Source organism: Pristis pectinata, chromosome 12 (genome assembly GCF_009764475.1).
Source record: "Pristis pectinata isolate sPriPec2 chromosome 12, sPriPec2.1.pri, whole genome shotgun sequence".
Classification (NCBI taxonomy): Eukaryota; Metazoa; Chordata; class Chondrichthyes; order Rhinopristiformes; family Pristidae; genus Pristis; species Pristis pectinata.
Genome location: NC_067416.1, coordinates 17,598,762 through 17,622,655, shown reverse-complemented (window position 1 = coordinate 17,622,655; position 23,894 = coordinate 17,598,762). Strand labels below are relative to the sequence as shown.

General features: G+C 38.7%; 2 protein-coding genes across 2 annotated transcripts; one reads left to right on the top strand and one right to left on the bottom strand.

Moving 5' to 3' along the window:
• Positions 1–340: 340 nt before the first annotated feature.
• LOC127576647 (U6 snRNA-associated Sm-like protein LSm1) lies at positions 341–11,398 on the bottom strand. Its single transcript, XM_052027225.1, has 4 exons — positions 11,330–11,398; positions 4,729–4,797; positions 1,344–1,459; positions 341–1,132 (listed from the first exon to the last, which is right to left on the bottom strand). Exons 1-4 carry the CDS (start codon positions 11,373–11,375, stop codon positions 962–964), a joined length of 402 nt encoding a protein of 133 aa, XP_051883185.1. The 5' UTR covers positions 11,376–11,398; the 3' UTR covers positions 341–961.
• A 44-nt stretch (positions 11,399–11,442) lies between these two features.
• Positions 11,443–23,400, top strand: prdx3 (peroxiredoxin 3). The gene is made up of 7 exons (XM_052027220.1): positions 11,443–11,672; positions 12,385–12,511; positions 13,270–13,411; positions 17,941–18,076; positions 18,529–18,632; positions 21,781–21,946; positions 22,978–23,400. The coding sequence occupies exons 1-7, from the start codon at positions 11,649–11,651 to the stop codon at positions 23,029–23,031; spliced, it is 753 nt and encodes a 250-aa protein (XP_051883180.1). The 5' UTR covers positions 11,443–11,648; the 3' UTR covers positions 23,032–23,400.
• Positions 23,401–23,894: the final 494 nt, after the last annotated feature.

Below are 23,894 nucleotides of genomic sequence, written 5' to 3'. Positions count from 1 at the left end.
TCCTAAGTAGATTCTGGGTGGGGGAACCAGGTCTACAAGATCTGGTCCATTGTATGTCAACTCTACAGAAAACATTCCTTTATCTTTTAGTCACTGTGGTAAATACAATGCTCAACAACATATCAAATTTCAGTAAATTACTTGAGTTTTTAGCTAACAAAGTGAAAAACAGAATTAATAAAATAAAAAAATAGAATAGTTAGTCAAACTGCCCATCTTCACAAAGCTACATCCACTAGCGTGTGATTAATTGGTATGTAAAGGAAAGTTTTTTTATTTTGCCATTATGGAACAGTCAGAAGCAATATAACAGTCATAGATGAGAATACATGAGCACATATTATAAAGGGAATTACTGTACTAGTTTATTAAAAAATTGCATCAACGCAATTTAAACAACATTCGAGATATCCTAGAGCAGTTCACAACCAATGTCAAGTGTGGTGACTTTGTTCCTTATACAAAGACAGCACCTAATTTGTGAACAATGAATTACATATGGCAAACAAATGATTTGAAATCATATTATTTATTAACTAAACAAAAACTTCAATTTTCTGAACTATAAGAAAATTTGTTATTTTCAGTAAATGCATATCAATTCAGTTTATGCAAGAAAATGTATTGATGAATAATGCATTGATTAATATTATCATCCCGTCACAGAATGGGAAGGCCATCTCTTCTGGCTAAAGGTTCATTATGGTGAAGACTTTTTCTCATTACATTTTCAGACCAAGAGGGCGGAGCCTGAAAACCAGTGAAGTTGCTCAATATATTCTTTCTGATGCATGGTCTTTTAAAAGTACAGCAATTCATACTCACCATTGTAAAATATAGTTTAAAAACATTTTCTTTTTAGTTCAGTCATTTTTAGATACAATCTATGCAAGTTCAGCAGGAAGACCTACTAAGTCAAGTTCCTTAAAGCTGGATTAAAAGTCTGGTATTGTACTTTTATTTAGTATTCATCAAGAGCATCAGTACGAGGGATGGACAATCCTCGCTCTTTTAACGCTTCACTTTTTGCCTTTTCTGCCTCTTGCTTTTCATGCTGCTGAACTCTTTGAGCTTCCAGAATCTCCTCAATTGACACTCGCTGCAAAGGGGTATCGGTCTCCCTCTCTAGATCCTGCAAGGGTAATATTGGTCATTTAACCAACACAAGTGCAATGGCAAGTTTAAACATACTAAGACAATTACCTTACTAAGTGAATTAGAAGCAAACTATATTTGATTAAATTGCAAGACTGAATCCACATGTGAAGTCTTCCCTATATTCTTCAGGTAATGTAATTCCATTAAAAAAAATGCATAGGATACGAGGGATTAATTAAACTTACTATTTCCCCCAGAAGCACCACATTTTCTCCTCGGACAACGAAAATCCCTCTTGGAATATCACCGTATTTCCTTCCTACGTGGATTCGTTCCACTGTCCGATGAAGAACCAAATTAGCTGCAACGTGAAGAGGGGTATGGAAAGGAATTAGCATAATTGTATAGCAAAGGACTCTATTCATAAAGGAGATTATGTGTTAATTAATCAAGAAAATAGTATTGCACGGTTCTCAATAAAATTGATAGGTTAGGTTACAATTGCTCTGCAGTTTCAAAGCTGGATCATTCTTGCCTGAGGCAAACATGAATCTTAAAATAGGTTTTATTTAAATATACACAACAAAATGCAAAATAAAAACCTCAACTGGAATAGACATACCAGAGGACTACAGTACTAATCTAGATCAACTGGGACAAAAATATCACTAGGATTAGTTTGAATTATTTGCATCAAAAGGCTATTTGATATTATACAAAATACCTTATACTGAGATGTTCTGAACTTGTAGGATGCATACCAAAATTAAGGAATTTAAGGGAATTTATATTTTCTCCTGCTTATAGAATCAGAATAATCTGAATATAAATAAACACATGAAAAATGATCAAATTATTTTAATCAGGCAGCCAATAATTGTATGAACAGGTGAAATGCTTCTGAGATCTAAAATTACAAACTCCACTAGCCAGACCTTAACCTGTGCTACTTTTTACTAAAAGGAAAAGCACATTTCATAAAAGGATCCAATTCCCAATTGTCTCAATTAATAATATGACTGAATTACACAATATTCAATGAAAGGTCATCAATCTGAAATAATGTCTCTTTCTTTCTGTAGATGCTGCCCAACTTGCTGCATTTTCTTTTATACCATTTAAAGTAGCAGGTTTCAGGTCAGGCCACCAATAGAATAAAGCATTAATTACTCACTTGTTTCACCTATTTTTCCTGTCTCCAGCACTGGTACAATGAAGCTCAAATGGACAGCAGTAAGGTTCAAGAGGTAAAAATTAAAATACCAATATCTCCTCAACTGTTAAGTGATCACTCTTTCTAATACTTGATAGCTCTGAGGCAGTATAATTGTTGCGTCACAGCCACAGAATAACCAATGTGCCACCTACTTAACATTAGCTAGAAAGTAAATAATTCTGAAGGCTTGCAGACAGAGCATGTTAAAAATTGTAGAACTATAGGACAATGATCTCAAATGAAACTGAAGTTCCTTAGAAGGTTACTTGTCCTCTCTTTTTCAACATCCATTCAAAAAAGTGGCACGGTAGCACAGTTCATAGAGCTACTACCTAACAGTGCCAGAGATCTGGCTTCTGTCCTGATCTTGGGTGCTGAGTGGAGTTTACACATTCTCTCTGTGACAGCATAGGTTTCCTCCAGATGCTCCAGTTTCCTCCCACAAAGATGGGCGGGTTGGTGGATTAATTGGCTGTGTAAATTGCTCCTAGTGTGTGGGTGAATGGTAGAATCTGGAGGAAGTCCATGAGAATGTGGGGAGATTATAAGAAATGAGATAAATGTAGGATTAGTGTAAATGGATGGTTATTGGTTGGTGCAGACTCAGTGGCTTGAAGGACCTGTTTCTGTGCTGTATCTCTTTTTGACTCTTATGACTAAAAGTTTTCTTAACTGCATTTTATTTTTTTATGTTGATTTGGAGTATGTCACAAAAATACTCTTTTTGTTGACAGCAATATTCCTCCACAGATTGAGGAACTCTTCTGCAGAGAAACATGAAGTGGCTTGAGTTACATTAATCAGGCAAGGACAGAATTCAGCAGGGGAGGGAGATACTCAGTGTCCAAGATAATGGTTATGAAAAGTAGCTGAGTGTCCCAAATTTTTTTTACTCATCTGAATTCCACAAGAATAACAAGTTGTTCTCAACTTCTACAAGAGCTGTTGATGAGCCAATGACTGGGGATAACTATAACTGTTTGAGTGAAGTTATTGAATAAAGTTCAACTTTACTCGATGATGAACCTCTGTGCCTTTCAAGGCCTCCTACTTGGGTGATAAACTATATAGGGCAAGTTCAAGTGTAAGTAATCCATCTTTCAACATAGTTTAAATCTCAATATTACAAATACTTGCACAGAAGCCCCAAGTGTAAAACTTCATGTCCTATTGTCTAGAACTCTTTTGTTTACCCATACTTAAATCTGAATAATTGCCTTTATTCAATTACATTTGTCGAAGCATACATCACAGAATGACAAACCACTAGCTCAGAAGTTGAAAGTACAATGCTTCCTGTGACTTTACTTCCAACTCTTAGCTACATCCTGCTACCGTATAAATCTACACTCTGCAATTATTTTTTGAAATGGATAGTACATGTGTGGCACCCAATTGTAACCCTTCTACAATTTATATAAACAAATCTATCATTTACATCTATATTTGAAAGAACAAACTACATACTTTAAGTGGAGTATTTTCATAACACAATGCTGAAAAACCTCATTCTGAATCTCCACAATTAATGTCCTGATTCAAAACCATTATTGTCTGCACATCACCTTACTTTAATCATCTAATGAAATAGTTAAGTTTTCACCATTAATCATATCTGATTAGTGCAACTCAAGTTATTTCATGTTTCTCAACAGAAAAGTAATCAATCTGTGGAGAAATATTGCTGTCAACAAAAAGATCATTTTTGTGAGTTGCTCAGTATTAACAGAAAAACAAATGGTAGTCAAGCCCATCTCTCCTTTTTCTCCTCACCTATTTTTTTCTCTCCTTTTCCTCTTCTCCTGTCCTCCCATGCCGCCTGCCACCATACCTTTGACCCTAGTGGATCTGCTCTCCCCTCCTCCTCCACGTCTGCCCATCACGATCTCTTACCTGCATCTATCACCACCTTGTGCCCACCTCGCCTCCCCTCTTGGGTCCACCTATCACTGCTCTGTCCACCCGCGCCCCCCCCCCCCATATATTGGGCTTCCCCTTTTCTTATCTTCAGTCCTGAAGAAGGGTCCTGACCCGAAATGTTTACTGTTTTTCTCCACGGATGCTGCCTGGCCTGCTGAGTTTCTCCAGCATTGTGTTTTTTCATCTAGATTCTGGCATCTGCAGTCCTTTGTTTCTCTACAAGTATCCATCATCTACTGAGCTTTTAGTTTCATTTGAAAACACTGCCCAACAGTTCTAAAGTTTAACTGTGTGGTATATTAATCACATTTTATTACCAAACGTGATTAGTATACTGCCCAGTTAAACAATACTAATGAAAGGACATTGACCCAAATGTTCGCTGTTTTTCTCCCTCTCTACTGATGCTGCCTGACCTGCTGACTATCTCCAGCATTTTCTGTTTTTATTAACACAGTTAAACTATTGTCATTTGTTGCTGTCACAATACTTACCAAATTGATCTACACTCCTCAAGTATCCTATTAATGTTCTTCCATCTCGAAGTACAACTAAATGCTTTTCTGCAAGAGGGAAAGCAAACATTTTAGGTGTAACAAAGTCTTCCGAAACAATATTCTTGAAAGCTGATATGTATGAACTAATGTTAATTTCTGACTATAATCACTGTAATTCCCAGTGCTATCAAAGTTCTATCCTGAACAAGGGAGAGGAAAGATGCAAAAGAAACAGAAGCAGGTGGATAAGAACACCAGACCAAATTTGATGTCAAGTAGTTGGTTTTACTGCTGTTAAATTGAAAAACCCGAGAATAAATTCACATTAAACAAATGCGAAAAGCCATGAAATTGTAATGTACAAGGGCTAGTACTGAGTATACAAAGGAGTTTTCAGCTTCGGTATAATTGAGGTAATAATCAATGTGCTTCTGAAACTATTTTTGTACCATTACAAAACCTTTCTTGTTTTAACCTCTTTAACATTACTCACCTCCTTAACACTGCTCACACTCTCCTCCTCCTCCTCCTCCTCTCACCTTCAGCACATATAAAACTTCACTGTTTGTGGCCTATTCTACACCAAGAATTGCTCAACTATACCCTGTTCTTACTGAATAACACTGGCTAATGTTGCTCAAACACATCCCACTTTAAGTCTTTTTTTGCTAACAACCCCATATCCACTCTCAAACTCTCCAGTCCTTCTGTGAACTCTGCTCTTCGACGTCAGCCATGTTCTCAGCTGCCTTGACCCACCATCTGGAATTCTCTCCCTGCATTCCTCCATTGGTTTTCTTTTAAGGCCTTCCTTAAAGCTACCATTCTAAACAAATTTATCCTGATCTTTGCTTCAGTGTTCATTTTTGCCTGACTGTGCCATTACCATCTGATAGATTTTCCCACAACAAAAAGTATATTCTAAAAGTTTTGGGTTACATAGATTAATGTCACTATTAAAATAATGGATAAATGGATTTCAGTTAACTAATAGGGCAACGATCATCTGCAGAGATGAATTATTTTACTAAACCTTGTAATTGATGTTGCTAATCTAAATGCCAAAAATGAATCTGGTTCCAAAAAAGTTTTTCTATAAGTGCATTATCTTGTTAGTCATCTAAAATAATAAAAGCAAAAACCTTTCAATTTTTAACAAACTCGTTCATTAAACACAATAATTTACAAAGCTATTTTCCTCAAAAGTACTGTAAAATAAAGGCTTCTATCAATACTGATTTAATGGACCAAGTTACAGATATACTTCTCCTTTTATCCATTAAGCACAGCACATATTGATAAATGCAAGAGGAAATGCTTGGAAATTCTGAACAGCGTTTATGGTAAATCCATGTTGCTATATTTTTGCTGCTAAGTTTACTTAAAATGTTCTGGTGCCATGTGCTTAAAAAATAAATGAAAATTATTTGGAAGCCTGTAATTTATGAATACAACAAGATAAATGACAGTGAGATGCAGCAGTGTCAAGGAGAAGGCAACGGTGTCCTCTTCATGAGCCCCGCTGCAGCCAAACCTGCAGTCACCATTCACAGTGTAAACCACTTTGATGCATGGACACATGACGAGCATTTGTCACTTACACAATGCCTATTATGAAAATGGCTCACAGCTACTTGCCTTTTCCGCATCTAGCTTAAAAGTGTCTACTGAATACTTGTGGCCCTTCAAGTATAACCAGCAAAAGAACTATTTTGTTTGCAAATAATGTGGATCAGACTACAGAGACATATTGCACACTAACATTTTCTTCATGTGTAATGCAGAATGAAAGAGCAGATAAATTCAATAAATAAAGTATTACACAATACAAACTATTTTCATGCACAACAGCGTGCATGACAATTGTAAGCATGTTAACATGGAATGTGAATTGATACAGCTACTGCTGATTTGGAGAAACTTCTTAATTTGTGGAAAAACCTTGTGGATCAGCAGCTTTCCTATTAAATATTGCTGTTATATAACACCCTGTGTGCTCCTTTCAAACTAACAATTTCTGGGAATACCTTGATCTTTGGCACAGTATTTACTTTTGATTACATCTCTAATGCATCTTGGAACATTTTCCTACATTAAATATAGATGTTTTACTACATGCTTCATATATTGTACGCTGCAAGGTCAAGGTTGTGAAGCAAAAAGAGTGTCCATAGCTGTTGAACTGGCATCAGCAAGTCTGGTTAACTTGGGTCACAGAACTGGGGGCTCATCATCCTTTTTAAAAACAAATTGTACATCAAGTTTTATAGCGGAGTTTGTATGAATAGTTTTACATAATGTTTCAAATGTTAGCACTCAGCGTAAATGAAAAAAAAATGGACCAACCACATGATTGCATCAAGCAGAAAAGGGCTTGTGATTTTCTTAACTCAAAAGTTTAATTTAAGAGACTTGCCTCAATCCAAAACATATATGTTTCAAATAAAAGTGGCTCAAATAAAAGTGGCAAAAGATAGTTACATTTCTATTTAGCTAGCTTGTAATTCTGACAGGGATTGACCTCTGTAGGTTTTGCGATTGAACATGCTGATAGAAATACAAGGAACCAGCCAGGTTGCAAAACGGAACAATTATGCCAAGTGAAGAAGAATGCAGATAGACAATTATGATGTACATACAAAGTAGAGCAGGACTAAACCACTTGGCCTCTTGAGCCTGCTCTGTCATTTAATAAGGATATGGTTGATTAGATTCTAACGTCAACTCCACACTCCTGTCTAACTGTGGTAACCTTTCAATCCCTTACTTATCAAGAAACTATTTATCTTTGTCTTAAAAATATTCAAAGACTCTACTTTCACCACCTTTTTGAGGAAGTACCAAGTACACACAACCCTTACAGAAAGAATTTCATCTCATCTCTGTCTTAAGTGAGTAGATCCTTACCTTTAAGGTTTAAACCCAAGTCCTAGGTTCTCCTATAAAAGGAAACATAATGTCCACATGTACCCCCTTAGGATATTCTACACTTCATCAATTAGAAGATACTACAAGTCTAAAAAGATGGACCCTGGTTTAAAGATTTGTAACTTGTTTTTATAAGGAAAAAATTATATTGGGTCAAGATTCTCATGGTCAAGGGCACCATTGTTGAAGACTGGTTTCCTGATATAAATGCTGTCAGCTCCATCTGAAGTATGAGGAGGACTGCTGGAATTATCCTCATTTTCAAAAGTCTATTCAAAATCTTTGTAAAATTATGCAATTTTAATGTTAATATTTTAATAACAGATGCATTACTCCATAATTTTAATTCCTTCCTTAGGCTGCCTATTACACTGCTTTCTTTTATATTTTGAAAATCTTACAGCAATGCAACATTACCAAGTGTCAAAAGGTGAATAAATATGACTATTTTCTATTCAAGTGGTGCTCCAAGGACTCTTGCAGATTCAAGGATTTGTGTATTTTGCAGAACAAAAGGAGCTTTAAAGCGCAAGTAATTCACAAAACCTTTAAACCTTTTTCAGGACATTAGTCACTTTCCTTTTTTTAAATTTACATTAAGTAACCAGTTTTTACAATAATGTCCCAGAGTCCAAATGATTCTACATTCTCCCCATTTATTGTTAATTTCAAACATAACCAAAATCCAATAATTAATTCATAAAAGGTCAAATTTTCTGTTTACAAAACAGTTTACTGTAGGGTGTATATAATGGAAAACAGTTGATATAATACCAATTCCACTTTGGTAATGCTAAAGCACCTACACTATCCTTCCTTTTTTAAAAAAAAAATTTACACAGCTGATCTGGGGCTCCTTGATGTTAAGAGTAGGCATAAAGGATTTGAAGTGCTCCAACCCTGGCATGAACTTATTGAGCAAAATATTCACCATGTTTTGCATTTCAACAATGCCTCCTAGGACTTGTGGAGATGTACTCAGAGTAGCTTTGTGTATAATTTACTTTGATCTTTTATGTAATCAAGTTCTTCCTATACTTTATCCTTAAGTAATTTTGCATAACATGCAAGCTATCTTTTGACTCAGGTTGTAGTACATAACCAGCACCCTACAGACATCAGCATATACACACCAAGGAAGACTTCTACCCAGACCTTGAGAAATTTCAGCCCATGATCCTCCTGTACAACTTCAATGCTGAAGTCGAAAAAGACCGAATCCTCTGAAAAGGCACGGAGGGAGTATGGAAAGTTGACTTCAATGAGTCCTCCACTTTAGCATGGTTTTGTGATAACCAACACCCTGCTTCGTTAGAGAGACAAGCACAGGACCTCTTGGTAATTCCCTCAATCTAGGCATTGGTACCTGTCAAGCTATCTCATTGTCTGAGCAAGAGATCATAAGACAGTCTGCATTATCCATGCCATGACAGGTACTGATTGTTGAACTAACCACTGCCTAATCCATTCTGTTACCTCCATCAGTCTGGCTCCAAAGCAAAAATGGCAACAGAAACAGTAATGCAAGAAAATCGATGTTGAATGTCTCAAGGATCCCACAGAAGTAGCTTGTCTCAGACAGCACTTCTCAAACAACCTGATGACAGGAGGAATGGAGAGTGCACAGCTTCTAAACTCCTCTGAGGATCACCATAATTAGCACCTGTGAAGATACTCTTCATATTACTGCTGGGTAACACCAGAACTTGATTGATGAGGATGAGCAGGAGATCCAGGAATTAATTAAATGCGTATGTTCAGTGCTTTTGGACTGCTAACTCCACCACATCTCAAGGAAAATGAAACAGTTGAGGCTTAGCAGAAAACTACGCCCTAAAGAACAGATGGTGGGTGGAAAGAGAGCAGAAAGTCCAGCAACATGCTAATAACCATGATGTGTGGATTCATCAGCAATATCAAGACCACTATGGCCCAAACACCCAAGAGTTCACCCCGCTAAGAGCAGAAGTGAACTTACAAGGACAGAAAGGTACTAGTTGCCTGCTGGAAGCACTTTGAAGAACTAGCCCTGAATCCATCCCCGACAAGGCTATCTGTTCCAGCCCCACTGTCATTTCAGACAGATAAGAAATTGAAAAGCTCATGTGCCAACTGAAAAAACATTAAGTGGAGACGGTATTCTTGCTGAAGTTCTAAAACATAGCAGAGAAATTCACAAACTCATCTCCCACATAAGGGGACTCAGAAACATCATAATTGTGACCATCTTCAAGAATAAAGACAAATCAATTGCATTAACTGCAGAGGAGTCTCCCTGCTGTCTGTCAGGGTTCTCCTCAAACATCTCCTCCTAGTGGTTGAAGAACTGCTCCCCGAATCACAGTATGAATTATCTCTGTCTAGAGACAAGATGGGTATGATTTTAACCCTACATTAACTCTATTCAGTGGATTCATGACTTTAGCAGTTTCTAAAAACAAATGTCATCCTTCAATTGACATCAAAGCTCCTAAGCTCATGTGGAACAGTACATCTCTAAGCTATTGAGAACTAATTTTGAAATAAAAACAGGAAAGGTCAGGTGGCATCTGTGAAGAGAGAAACAGTTAACAATTCAGGTCAATGACCTTTCATTGCTGTCAATGATCTGAAAGATTAACATAATTTCCAACTCCAAAAATGCTGCTTGATCTATTGAGTACAGTATTTTCTGTTTTACTGTTTAAAATTAACATTTCAGGTCAATGTTCTAATTTTGTTAGAACATTGACCTGAAATGTTAATTTTAAACAGTAAAACACCCGACCTGAAATAATAACCAATATTTCTCCCTCCATTGAAAGCACCTAATCTGCTGAGCATTTTGTCTTCTTTCCTCCAGTTTCAGATTTCCACCATCTTTAGCACCTTACAATTGTAGAAGAAATTCTGGTCAGTTTTTTTTCCAAGCATTGCAATTCTGCTGGTAAATCAACCTGAATAAAGTTAATAGTGAAGGAGGGTTCTCTTGCCTGATCAAGTTTCTAACATGGGACACCCAAGTGGACTTTCGCTGTGATCAGTCCCCAATGCAGAAAACAGAATGAGGAAATGATTTAAGAATATTCTCAAGGCCTCCTTAAAAAAAAATCAACATCATCACTGAGTCCAGGAATCCCTGGACCACCACAGTTCAACCTGGATAAGGAGCTTTCTGAATGGCACCGAGAACCTCAATGTGACAGGGGCACACAGAAGCCCAGCATAAATGGCAGAACAAACACACTGCCTCATTACCTACCTAAAGGATCTGCCACCAGAAACATTCCTCTTTCCACATTCTGTTCCTCTTTCCACAGATGCTGCCTGACCTGCTCAGGATTTCCAGCATCCTTTGTTTTTATTTCAGATTTCCAACAGCTACTGTTTTTGTTTTTGATTTTCCACAAACTACCCAAGCAACTTCTTTCACCAGACATCCGTGGAAGGGTCTGCGATCCCGCCCCCCCACCCCCCATTGACCTCATCAGTCTCCTCAGAACCAAATCAAGTCAGCCTTGATCCCGAGGGGCTGCCCAAGAAGATGAAGCAGTAGCAGCTGATGCCACAGGTTTCCCAGGCTGGGGATAAATACAACCCTGGGTGTGCAAGATAGTCTGCAAGGGCGAAGCTACCAAGACTCCCCAATGCAAGGAGGTGACAATTCAAGAAGCTGAAAGTGATGCCTTACTGTCAATGTCTTCTATCAGGCTGGCTGTGCCGGGCGTATAGTTCATCTTGCTCCAACTCAACCATTGGACGTCACATGGCCCACAGGAAGCGGAGACAACGGCTCGTCACTTCCACCGCGGAGAAGGCGGCGCCTGAGGCCGATCTGGGTCTCGCCCCGTTCACATTAGTCTTCTTGGCGCCGCCGAGATTGCATTTGCCGGCACGCAGCGCCCCGTATTCCCGTGAACGTTTTCAGCACCGCGCCTCCCGGGGGGGGGGGGAAGGGGAGGGTTGGTTTCGGCGAGCGAGGTCGGCCGGGGACCTGTGGCAGGTGTAAGATGGCGGCGACGCTGACGGCCCGGGTGAGGACGGCGGCTTCTCTCGTGTTTCCCGCCACAGCTCGACACCGGGGGGAGCGGTGGAAGAACAGCACATCTTATCCCACCCGTTCAAAATAAATACACGGTGGTCCTTCATGGCCTCTTGAGGGTCTGTGGTTGTCACAGTTGGTCGTGACCCCAGAAGGACGTTGCCTCACAACCTCTTTCATTCGTGCTGTGGGCCTTGGGCACGGCTTCGTTTATCTTTTCAGAGAGGCTGCAGGTTGCCGCGAATTTACAGTGTGCGGGACACTCTGTGCCGACTCCCACCCCCAAACGTTTTCCCCTTAAGTGGGGCTGTGACTCAGTTTTTCACTGAGGAATCTCAAAAGGCAGTGAGGTGCCGTGAGACACCACCTAACTCTTGGATTAGCTTTCTCGAAGATAAAATAACACACTTTACAACAATAGAGATTTGGCCGGTTCTTTATCTCATCCACCTTCCTTGTTCACAAAATTTTAAATCAAAACGAAACTTGTCAGGGCTATTTTATAGTCTTCATTGCGACATAGTTGATTAAAGGTCAGGGTTCATTCGGCACTTACAGGTTAACTTTGGAATTTAAACTATTTTAATGTATTGAAATTCCTCTGCTTGGGAGCTAAATTAATTAGCAGGAAATTTGGAGATGATGCAACTAACCCTTTTTTAGTTGGATTGATTGACTTGCTTTTCTGTTTGTATCACTTTCAGCTTTATCGGGCATGTGTAAATATGAGGGGAGTTTCTGCAGCTCTGCGAACACACTGCATTCAAAAAAATTTGATAAACCGTCAGATTTCAACTCCTCTTGCAAACTATAAAAGCAGCTTTAGTACAAGTAAGTGCTGTGGAAAATTGTTCTTTTTTATAAGGGATGCCAGAAATCAAAGAAATCAGCTTGGATGGCTGCAAGGGAAACGGCCTCTTCACAGAGTCTACTGAATTAAAGACTACTGAACCAGAACCATAGAATTATTGATCAGATAAAGTTGGATGATATTTCTAAAGAGTTCCCTGTATCCAAGTGTGATGCAGTCACAAACCCCTCAAAGCTTGTTGCAGTCTTAGAAGAATTAAGATAGGAGGGTAGAGAACTCTCTATTTGTGGTGGTGGTGGTGGTGGTGGTTGGGGGGGGGGGGAAGTTGAGAGTTCTTTCTGACCAATTTAGGTAATGAGCTTAAGAGACCATGGTAACTTGGATGTTTCTGATGTTTAGTTTTAATAACCTGGTCTTTCCCTTAGAGCATTTAATAATGTTTAGCCTATTTTCCACAGATACCCTACTTTTTCTTTTAAGTAACCAACTTAATTGGCCAAAATCTATTTCACTTTAAACTCTCAATCATATTTCATATAAGCCTGTTGTCCACTAAAAAAATAGTATTTTGAGTCAGGGAATCTCATTAAAATGGAACTGTGCTGCTGAGCACCATGTGAAGTTCAGTGACAAAATGTATTACAGGTGTCATTCTGTATTTGTAATTAGGACTTCTGTATTTGACAATGCATGTGGGGAACTCCATTTAAAAGATTAAATGCCAGCATTTGTCATTGACATCTGGCTCTTTAATTGAGATTTATACTTTTTCTTTTAGCTTATTCAAACTTTGCTCCTGCTGTTACCCAACCTGCACCCTTTTTTAAGGGCACTGCTGTGGTCAATGGTGAGTTCAAGGAAATCAGCCTGGATGACTACAAAGGGAAATATCTGGTCATTTTCTTCTACCCTCTGGATTTGTAAGTAATCTTCACATGTGCACTTTGCTTAAGGCTTGACTGTAAAAGGAAATGTTTCTCAGTTACAGTGTTTTCCCCTTTGGCAAATTTTATACAAATCTCATATTTAATGTCATGTGCATTTTTAAAAAGAATATCTTTGGATAAAGTTTCAAGGTATTCTAATGTTCTATTTTCATGTATAAAAGTAACGTTTTGTTATCTGCATCTGAGAGCAGCAAAAACAAAGTGTAGGTACTATCTCTGTTGCTCAGAATTAGGGAGGCCTGCATATCTAAGCCTTGCTATCATCTTTGAAAGTATTAACCAAGTGATGGGTGGAGAACTTTTATGGAGCTATTGCTGCATTTGTGCTTTCTTATTTTATGTTCTATTTAATCTGTTAATTGGCAAGTGGATTTTTTTTTATATTCTCCTCTGGTCTTAATTCCTTTCCTATCTTTGCTTTTTTCTCATTCTGAACCATCCTGGTAGCCGATAATATATGCCCATTTTTGTGTACACATATAAATGTGCTTGAAAACAATATTTAAGATGTCCCTGTTTGTATATGAAACATTGCTGTTGCTTGATAGTGCCACTGCAGAGCTGTATACACTGTAGTAATTGAAATATAAACAATATTCTTTGTGTAAAGTTCTAAATATAATAAACACTTAAGATTTTATAAATTACTAGTGTGATGAGGAATTTGCTCGTCCAACTTGGTATCTTTGGAAATATTTGGGAAAGAAGATTGATTCCTATAATAAAATTAACAACTATATCAGACAGGCTCTGGAATGTTGGCTGTGTTACAATCCTTTTTGATTGCGCTTTTGCAGAATTATTATTTGTACAGTTTTTAACCATTAATAAGGCTTCCTCCCTTAAAAACACTTGGATGCTTTAGAATAGTTGAAGATTTATGACACAAGTAGATGATATTGGACCCATTGCATCCCTGCCAATCTCTGATCCAGCCTATGCCCATCTTCCAGCAATTGGTCTATAGCTCTGCAGGTTGCAGCTCCAAGTTCACACTCAAGTACTTTCTATGTGATGATGGTATCTACCTCCCTTTCAGGCAATGAATTCCAAAGTTCTGCTACTCTCTGGGTGGGGAAAAAAATTCCACCTAATCATGTTAATAATTTTTTCAAATTTCTGTCCCCAGGCATTCATCCTCATAATTTCAAACCTCCAGTTAAGTCTCCCCGCAGCAGGTGTGTTCAAATGAACCAAGTCTATCTAATCTTTCCTCATAGCTGAAATTTTCCAGTCCTAGCAACCTCTTTGAAAATCTCTGCACACTTTGCAGTGTTGTCATTATCTTTCTTGTAATGTGATTATAACTGTATGCAGTACTCAAGCTGTGGTCTAATTAACATTTTGTAAATTCCAGCATAATCTCCCTGCTCTTATATTGCATGCTTCTGTCTAATAGAAAGCATTCCATGTGCCTTTCTATCCACCTTATTGATCTCTCCAGCTGCTTTAAAGGATCTGTGTGCGTACTCTCGGGGGTTCTTCTGCTCCTCCACATCTCACAGCATCCCTCCATCTATAATGTATCCCCTTGCTTTGCTACTCCTCCCAAATGCAATATCTCCCTTTTTGGATTGAATTCCATTTACCACTTTTCTGTCCAACTGATGAGGCTGTCTATGTTTTCATGCAATCTAAAGTATTCCTCAATGATAATTACTGCAACAATTTTTGTATGTTTGTATATGTCTTTATTGTGCCCTCTATACCCAGGTCTAAATCATTAAGCTGCAAAAAGCAAGGGACCAAATACTGAAGCCCCTGGAACCCCAATGATGATGGCTTCCAGTTGCAAAAACACCCATAAAGCACTTACTTTTGCTTGCGGCCACTGAGCCAAATTTAGATTCTTGTCAACTTGCCACTCTCCCTTTAGATGAAACTCTCAAGAACTGCATGCATGTTTACTGTGTATACCCAATTTACAAAATAATGCCTTTTCAACAACCAGTGGATTTAAGATTTGAACAACATTACTTTGTTCTGTGTAACCACTCAAAAATGTAGAGTCATTTTATTAAGATTGGTGCTCATATTTCTTTGAGATGCACATGAAGGGTGCGCATGCGGGAACTGGAACTGCAGCTGGATGACCTTTGGCTCCTACAGGAGAACGAGGAGTTCATAGATAAGAGCTACAGGGAGGCAGTCACTTCTAAGCTGCAGGAGGCAGGTAGCTGGGTGACTGTCAGGAGAAGGAAGGAGAATAGGCAGGTAGTGCAGAGTACCCCTGTGTGCGTTCCCCTGAATGACAGGTATAGCGCTTTGGATACCGTTGGGGGGAGACGGGACGTACCAAGGCATTCTATACATGTGAAGAATAGGAAGATGACCAGAGTGAGGGTAGGACCAATCAGGGATAAAAGAGGAAACATGCCTGGAATTGGAAGAGGTAGGGGAAGCTCTTAATGAATACTTTTGCTTCAATATTCACCAGTGAGAGAGAACTTGACATTTGTGAGGGTGGCGTACAACAGGCGATACGCTAGGGCATATCAACGTGAGGAAAGAAGTAGTGCTGGAACTTTTGAAAAACATTAGGATAGATAAATCACTGGGGCTGGACAGGATATATCCAAGGTTATTATGGGAAGTGAGGGAAGAGATTGCTGCACCTGTGGCGATGACCTTTGTATCCTCACTGGTCACAGGAGTATTGTCAGGTGATTGGAGGATGCAAATGTTGTTCCTTTGATCAAGAAAGGGAGTAGGGATAACCCTGGGAATTACAGGCCAGTGAGTCTTTCTTCAGTGGTGGGCAAATTACTGGAGAAGATTCTTAGAGACAGGATGTATGGGCATTTGGAGAAGCATAAGCTGAATAGGAACAGTCACCATAGCTTTGTGAAGGGCAGGTTGTGCCTCACGGGCCTGATTGAATTCTTTGAGGATGTGACAGTGCACATTGATGAAGATAGAGCAATGGATGTGGTGTACATGGATTTCAGTAAGGCATTTGATAAGGTTCCTCATGGAAGGCTCATTCAGAAAGTCAGGAGGCATGGGATCCAGGGAAACTTGGCTGTGTGGATTCAAAATTGGCTCGCCCATAGAAGACAGAGGGTGGTTGTAGATGGAGCATGTTCTGCCTGGAGGACGGTGACCAGGGATGTTCCGCAGGAATCTGTCCTGGGACCCCTGCTGTTTGTGATTTTTATAAATGACTTGGATGAGGATGTGGAAGGGTGGATTAGTAAGTTTGCAGATGACACGAAGGTTGGTGGTGTTGTGGATAGTGTAGAAGATTGCTGTAGCTTACAACAGGACATTGATAGGATGCAGAGCTGGGCTGAGAAGTGGCAGATGGAGTTCAACCCGGAAAAGCGTGATGCTATACACTTTGGGAGATTGAATTTGAAGGCAGAATACCAGGTTAATGGCAGGACTCTTAGCACTGTGGACTATGGTCCACATCCATAGATCCCTCAAGGTTGCTGTGCAGATTGATAGGGTTGTTAAGAAGGTGTATGGTGTGTTGGCCTTCATTAGTCGGGGTACTGAGTTCAGGAGCTTCCAGGTAATGTTGCAGCTCTATAGAACTCTGGTTAGACCACACTTGGAGTATTGTGTTCAGTTCTGGTCGCCTCATTATAGGAAGGATGTGGAAGCTTTAGAGAGGGTGCAGAGGAGATTTACCAGGATGCTGTCTTGACTGGAGAGCATGTCTTATGAAGATCGGTTGAGCGAGCTGGGGCTTTTCTCTTTGGAGCGAAGGAGGATGAGAGGTGACTTGATAGAGGTGTACAAGATGATAAGAGGCATAGATGGAGTGGACGGTCAGAGACTTCTTCCCTGGGTGAAAATGGCTAACATGAGGGGGCATAATTTTAAGGTGATTTTGAGGAAGGTATGAGGGGATGTCAGAGGTAATTTTTTACATAGAGTAGTGGGTGCGTGGAACGCACTGCCTGCAGAGGTGGTGGAGGCAGATACAAAATGGGCATTTAAGAGACTCTTAGCCACATGAATGATAGAAAAATAAAGGAGTATGGGGGAGGGAAGAATTAAATAGATCTTAGAGCAGGATAAAATGTTGGCACGACATAGTGGACCAAAGGGCCTGTACTGTGCTGTAATGTTCGATGTTCTACTGTACTAAATGAGTTTAAAACTTTAAGGTTAATAACTGCAAATTATTTAAGTATCTTAAAATGGAATGTAAAAGTGCAGGAAGTTGCTCATGTTTGTTTCTAAAGCTAATTTTGAGGCGTGCTAAATCAAATGGGTAGTTTTCATTCCCTTTTGCTCTGTTTCCTCTCAAGAATCCCCTCATGTTTTTCCCCCCAAAGCTATTACAAATGCAAAGAAGTGGACAAAAATCCCATTTAAAAAAAATACAACTTGTCTGCTTGTGTTTCAGAAGTATTTTCTAGAATGCATTCATTGGTGGATATATTTTTATAGTCAGCCTTTTGTTTCTTTTTGTATGTATGTTGTAGATATGATTAGAAAAAGTTGTGTGATTTTTAACTAACTTTTTTAAAACAAAAATCCTTTTGCAGTACTTTTGTTTGTCCAACCGAGATCGTTGCATTCAGTAACAAAGCAAATGAGTTCCATGATGTAAACTGTGAAGTAATTGGTGTTTCTGTGGACTCTCATTTCTCCCACCTTGCCTGGATCAACACTCCAAAAAAGGTATGGAAGCAGGAAGATTTTACAAATGTACTCTATTACAGTTTGATTTTATTTTAAAATGCATTTTTTGTTAGATTTGTGTATAGTAGTTCTGTAAATTAGTATTTAAGAAAGTAATTGCTGTTTTGAACTATCAGCAAAACAAATCAGTTTTGCTGTTGAAAACAAAGCAGTCTTTTATCAGGTTATTCCACAATTGCAATATGTTATAAGGTGACAGTAAATTCTTAAGATCCGCAGAACATAATTTTCTGCAAAAGTAACTATCTTTGGATGGGAGATTTATGTATTTTTTGATTGTAGTAAGTGGTAAAGGTACAGAAATTGAGTTTATTTCTATTAAGGATCTTAAGAATTATATTTCAATGTCTGTGTCATTTTAATTTACTTGTAAATGTCTTTAAATTTATGCATTTGGTTAAGTTTCCCCAATGTTCATTCTTTTGTTCCAGAGTGGGGGGCTAGGGCACATGAATATACCACTGCTGTCTGATTTAACAAAGCAGATCTCACGGGATTATGGAGTGCTTCTGGAAAATGCTGGTATTGCTCTAAGGTAAAAGATTTTGTGCAATAAGGGAAGCTTCCACTTCAGTTCTGTGATATCTGAGGGGCCGATGAGGCCAATGTGGGACCTGCAGATTCTGCCACAGATGGAACAGGAGATGCTTACTAGCCAGGGTAATATGGGAGTTGGTGTACTACTACTGCCATTACACTGGGCTTCTGTGTGCTCCTAATGAATAGTTGAGGTTCTCAATGCCATCCTGAATGCTCCTCATCCATTTTGAACAGTTGTGGGCAGGGATTCTCATGAGTTTGTGAGGATGTTAAACATGCAGTCTTTAAGAATATCCTTGAATATATTTTCTGTCCAGCAGATAATATGTTGCTCTGACAGAACACTGAATTGAGTGTTTTTGGAATCTGGTTTTGTGCGTGCAAATGACATTGGAGCCAACTGAGTGTAATTCAAGCTTCAGTGATGTTGTCCTGGGAAAGGTCAATGTAGGGGGGTAGAGAGTGATAGTACAAACAAGGAAGCATAAAATCTTGTGAAATACAAGGTGGTGGGACGTACCCAGTGGGGCAGTGGTAATGAAGAGAAAAAAGACTGAGCCCAGTTCTAATATAGGCAAAGATATAAAGGTACCTGAAGCTGTAGAGTTTGACATAGAGTCCAAAAAGCTGCTCAGACTGGAGATGAGGTACTGTTCCTCAAGCTTGCATTAGGCCTTGTGACAACAATGCAGGTGGTCACAGAGAGATGGGTCGAAGTGAGATGGAGAACAGGAAGATTAGGGTTGCCCCTGCAGACTGAATGCAGGCTCTCTGTATTTGGTTTCTCTGATAAAGAGTAGACCACATTGTGAGCATCAAATGCAGTATACTAGATTGGATAAGTGTAAGTGAATTTCTGCTTCACCTGGGAAAACTGTTTGAGTCCCTGGATGGTGGAAGGGGAAAGAGATGGAAGGACAGGTGTTACATCTGCTGCAGCTGCATAGGAATGCACCATAAGAGGGGAGTGGTTGGTGGGGATGATGAACGGAGGAGGGAGTCACAAAAGCTCCTTCAAAATGCTGAAAGGGCAAGAGTGGGGAGAAGAATGTGTCTGCTGCTGGAATCTTGTTGGAGATGGAGGAAACTACAAAGGATAATCTGTTGAATGTGAGAACCAGGGGAACTCTATCCTTGCTTGTTCAGGAGGAGAGGGTGTGAGAGCAGAGTTGCAGGAAATGAATGAAAAGCATTCAGAGGCACTGACTGCTGTGATGGAGAGGAAGCCGCTATTCAGGAATATGGAAGACATTTCAGAGGCATCTATGTAGAAAGTCTCATCATTGGAGCAAATATGATGGAGAAACTGGGAGGATGGTATGGGGTCTTCACTGGAGGCAGGGTAGGAGGAAGTATTGTCAAAATAGTTGGAAGTCTGTAGGTTTGCAATGGATGCATGTGGCTAATCTATCTCCTGTGGTGGAGACAGATCTAGAAAGGGAACGGAAGAGCCAGAGAAGCACCGTGTGAAGCTGAGAGAAAGGTGGAAATTAACAGCAAAAGTAATGGCATTTTTGAGTGTCTGAGTGAAAGCAGCAGCATCAATACAGTCACTGATGCATTGTAAAAAGAATTGAAGGAGGGGATACGATTATGACTGAAACAAAACTGTTCTACATATCCCAAAAAAAATCAGATGTAATTTGGGTGCAGGCAAGTTCCCACAGCTACACTTTTGATCTGGAAAACTGACTCTGCCACGATTGTGAGCTGCATGTAGAAGATACTTGCTCTCCTTTACACTGTCACAATTAAGTTTTGAAGTCCCAGAGAACAGAAAGCAATGCTTCACTAAGATTGGCTGTGCAGACTTGCCTAGTGCAACACTTGCAGCAGAGACATGGAGATGAGCCAAGTTCTGGTGGCAGGAATGGTCCTCAGATATAGATGACAGTGTGGAAAGTTTTAGAACTGAGGGAGAAAACTGAGGTGCACCTAAATCCCACAAATAAAGGAGGAATGCACCACTATTTTAGATGTGCTGTGCCAGAAGCCAGGTCTTTACAGGCTTTGAGCATATTCAGAATAGAAGAGTTGTACAGAAGTTATTTCCATCAGTAACCCAGAGGATATAGATTTATGATGGTGGGAAAAGAGGGGAAAAGAGAACCTTTGTTAGTGTTGCTAGATGTTGTATTTTGCATTGAATGGGATGAAACTTTGTTAGAATATTAGTAATAACTTTCTAGAGTGAATTGAATGTATACTTTAAGAGGGAAAACTTGCGGAGATAATAGGTATAGAGTGGGGACTAATTGGATGGCATTCTCAGAGCTTGGACTGTTGCACTGTTATGAATTGTACCCTTCTGTTCCCTAAAAGTTAATGGCTGTGGGTCCTGCAGATAAAGGTCTACAGTAACAAGAAAAACAAGTGCCTCATTTTGCTGGATTTCAATAAGATCAGCAGCAATTAGATGTACTAAAAGAGGAAAATGATGTTCCCAGGCATTGGTCTGCCCTTGATTCAAGTTACTGATTTATGTTTAAGTCAATCGGGTATCTGTATTAACGCTTAAATTAGCTGATCTCCACCACATATTAAATGCTTATTATTGAATTAAACAGCTATTTTTGTTATTAGTTCTCCCTGTTCCTGTAACCTGTTTGTTAATACTATTTATGTGACTTGTTACTATGCTTATTATCTTCAAGCAAAGGAGGAATGTAGAATTTTGTGTGTGCCAGCATTTAAGATGATTGGAGCAAAGATGTTTCTGCTATGAAGCAATAACATGCTTCAATAGGTTACCTAGAATGCTTTCAATTGCATGTCTCTAACTTTCTATTTTCTTGATCTGCCATTTGTGACCTAAAGTTTCTGTTTCTTTTTAACCTGCATGCTATGTTGCAGGCAATTTTGTTCTGGAATAAGGCATTTCACACTTACAATTCATTTATCTCACAAAGTAGAAGATCTCCTCTAATTATTTTGAGTAAGGTTTGAATCCACATTGGAAATGAAACAACCATGAGCCCTTCTTACTCCTCAGTTTCAAATATTCATTTTTGTTCCAGATTATTTTCATTGTTTTATCCTAGAAAGTAATTGTTTCAAATCTCACATCATGAAGTGAAATGTGATTAGTGTTTGAAGTGAATGTAAAAAAAAATTAACTTTTCTAAATATTCTAATTTTACCAGAGGTCTCTTCATCATTGACATAAATGGAATTATCAAGCACATAGGCATCAATGATCTGCCTGTAGGTCGCAGTGTTGAAGAAACTCTACGCTTAGTTAAGGCATTTCAGTTTGTGGAAACCCATGGAGAGGTTTGCCCAGCTGAGTGGACCCCTAACTCTCCAACGGTATGTAAAATTGTACTTAATTTAGCAACTCAATAAATTAGTAGGGCTAAGCATTTGTAGAAGCAAGCAAACAATTCGGTTGTAATGTAATTACAACTTAAGTTTTACATAACATACAGAAGTTGTATTTTCCTGTGGTTACTTCAAATGTCTGCATATTTTTCAAGCAATTTAAAATTGTCCTAGCTGATTTCCTGTTAACAAATAGGCAGGTGTGGTATCAACATGGTCCATAAACTCAGCCTCTTCCCTACTTTCAGCAGAACAAAAGATGGATGTCAACTACAACTGGATTATCACCCTCTTAATGTGGCACCTTGATTCTCAGTAATTGAGTTCTCCAGCTTCTCTCTTTTCAAAACATTGAGGAGGAATTGAAAAGAGAAAGAACCCAGTTTGAACTAAAATCTGAATGTGAATGAGCAATTGCATTATAATGTGTAGAATGCACTTTGGAAATTGCATAACAAAATGTTATGAACTACCAATCAGTGAGGTTGCACATAAGTTTGGTGAAAAATAACATTTGATTTGCTAAATCCTGATGTTCTGTAAGCAGAATTTCAGATTTAGGCAGTGACAGGTTTTCTGTGATTTCATAGCTTGTGAAGTCTGGGTGCCACTCCCTCAAATTTTCATTTGCCTGAGAAGGTATTTGGCATCTTGCCATGGCATTTTGGCTGACATAGACAACTTGGTGTGGAATGGGGGAATTGAAATTATTTTATATTGTCATCTGTTAGTGTTCTACTTATTTGCACTATTGTATTATTAGTTTAACTTCTTTATGGTTTTTAATTCTCTTCCCAACCTCCAGTATTTTCCCCATTATTTGGATTTGGTGAGAAGTTGCATTGTAATTTTAGTTTCTGGACTAACACAGATGAAGTAGTTTCTCTATATTATAGATGTCACCATTCACAAAGCATTTCTAAACTCCTTTCCTTGCTTGGATTATACTCCTTCTATAATGCTCTATTATATTGCAGAACATATTTTGCCTAGTAATCCTCTTTCATTTTTTTTAACAGATCAAGCCTTCCCCAGAAGCTTCCAAAGAATATTTTTCAAAGGTCAATGAATAGCATCTAATTTCCATACCCTTTTGGTTATTTTATTGATGTTTGGACAGAATGGGTATTTGGAGGTAGAGGTTTTCTTTACCTGGGATGAGTGGTATGTAAGATTAGAGTCAGCAATAGGTCTAATGTTTAGTCATTGAATCTTGTTTATCATGTGCAAAATAAAGACTAAATGTTCACTTACTGTTTAATATGCCACTTACCCAAAGTAAACCAGAACAGAAATCCTGTACCAGCAAATGAATCACAAATTTACACCAATGATTTCTTTATTACAAGAAAGTAAATTTAAAAGATAATGACCTCTATTACATTTAATTCTGTAATTCTAAGGTATACACATGTGTCTTTGAATAAAGGTATGAATGCTTACATTTATCGTCATCCATCTTTTTTTCCCAAACAATCACAGTGCTGAGAAGCATGATACATTTTTGAAGAATTCAAGCTAAACTTAGTGCTTTAATGTTGAAGGAACCATTGGCAAGAATTCTACATGGCGTTTGTGCAGTGTTGATGATTAAAAGACTGTTATTTTATGTCATATCTGTTATTACCAACATGGATCTTCTCACAGGATAACTTGTTTGTTTCCATGTCTGTTCAGTAGAGGTCTTTTCTAAGATTAATCTGCTAAAATGACAAAGGCTATTTTCCTCGTAATTTGGACAACACTAGAATCAGTATTAACAGTGTAAAAGGGAATAATACTTTATCTACCATTACGTCTCTAAAGTGCTGATTATTTTGAGACTGATCCCTGGTTCTACACCCCCAGCTAGATGAAACATTAATTCTACATCTACCCTATTGATGCCTGAAAGAATTGTGTATGCTTTGGAAAGGATCACCTATCAGTGCCCTTA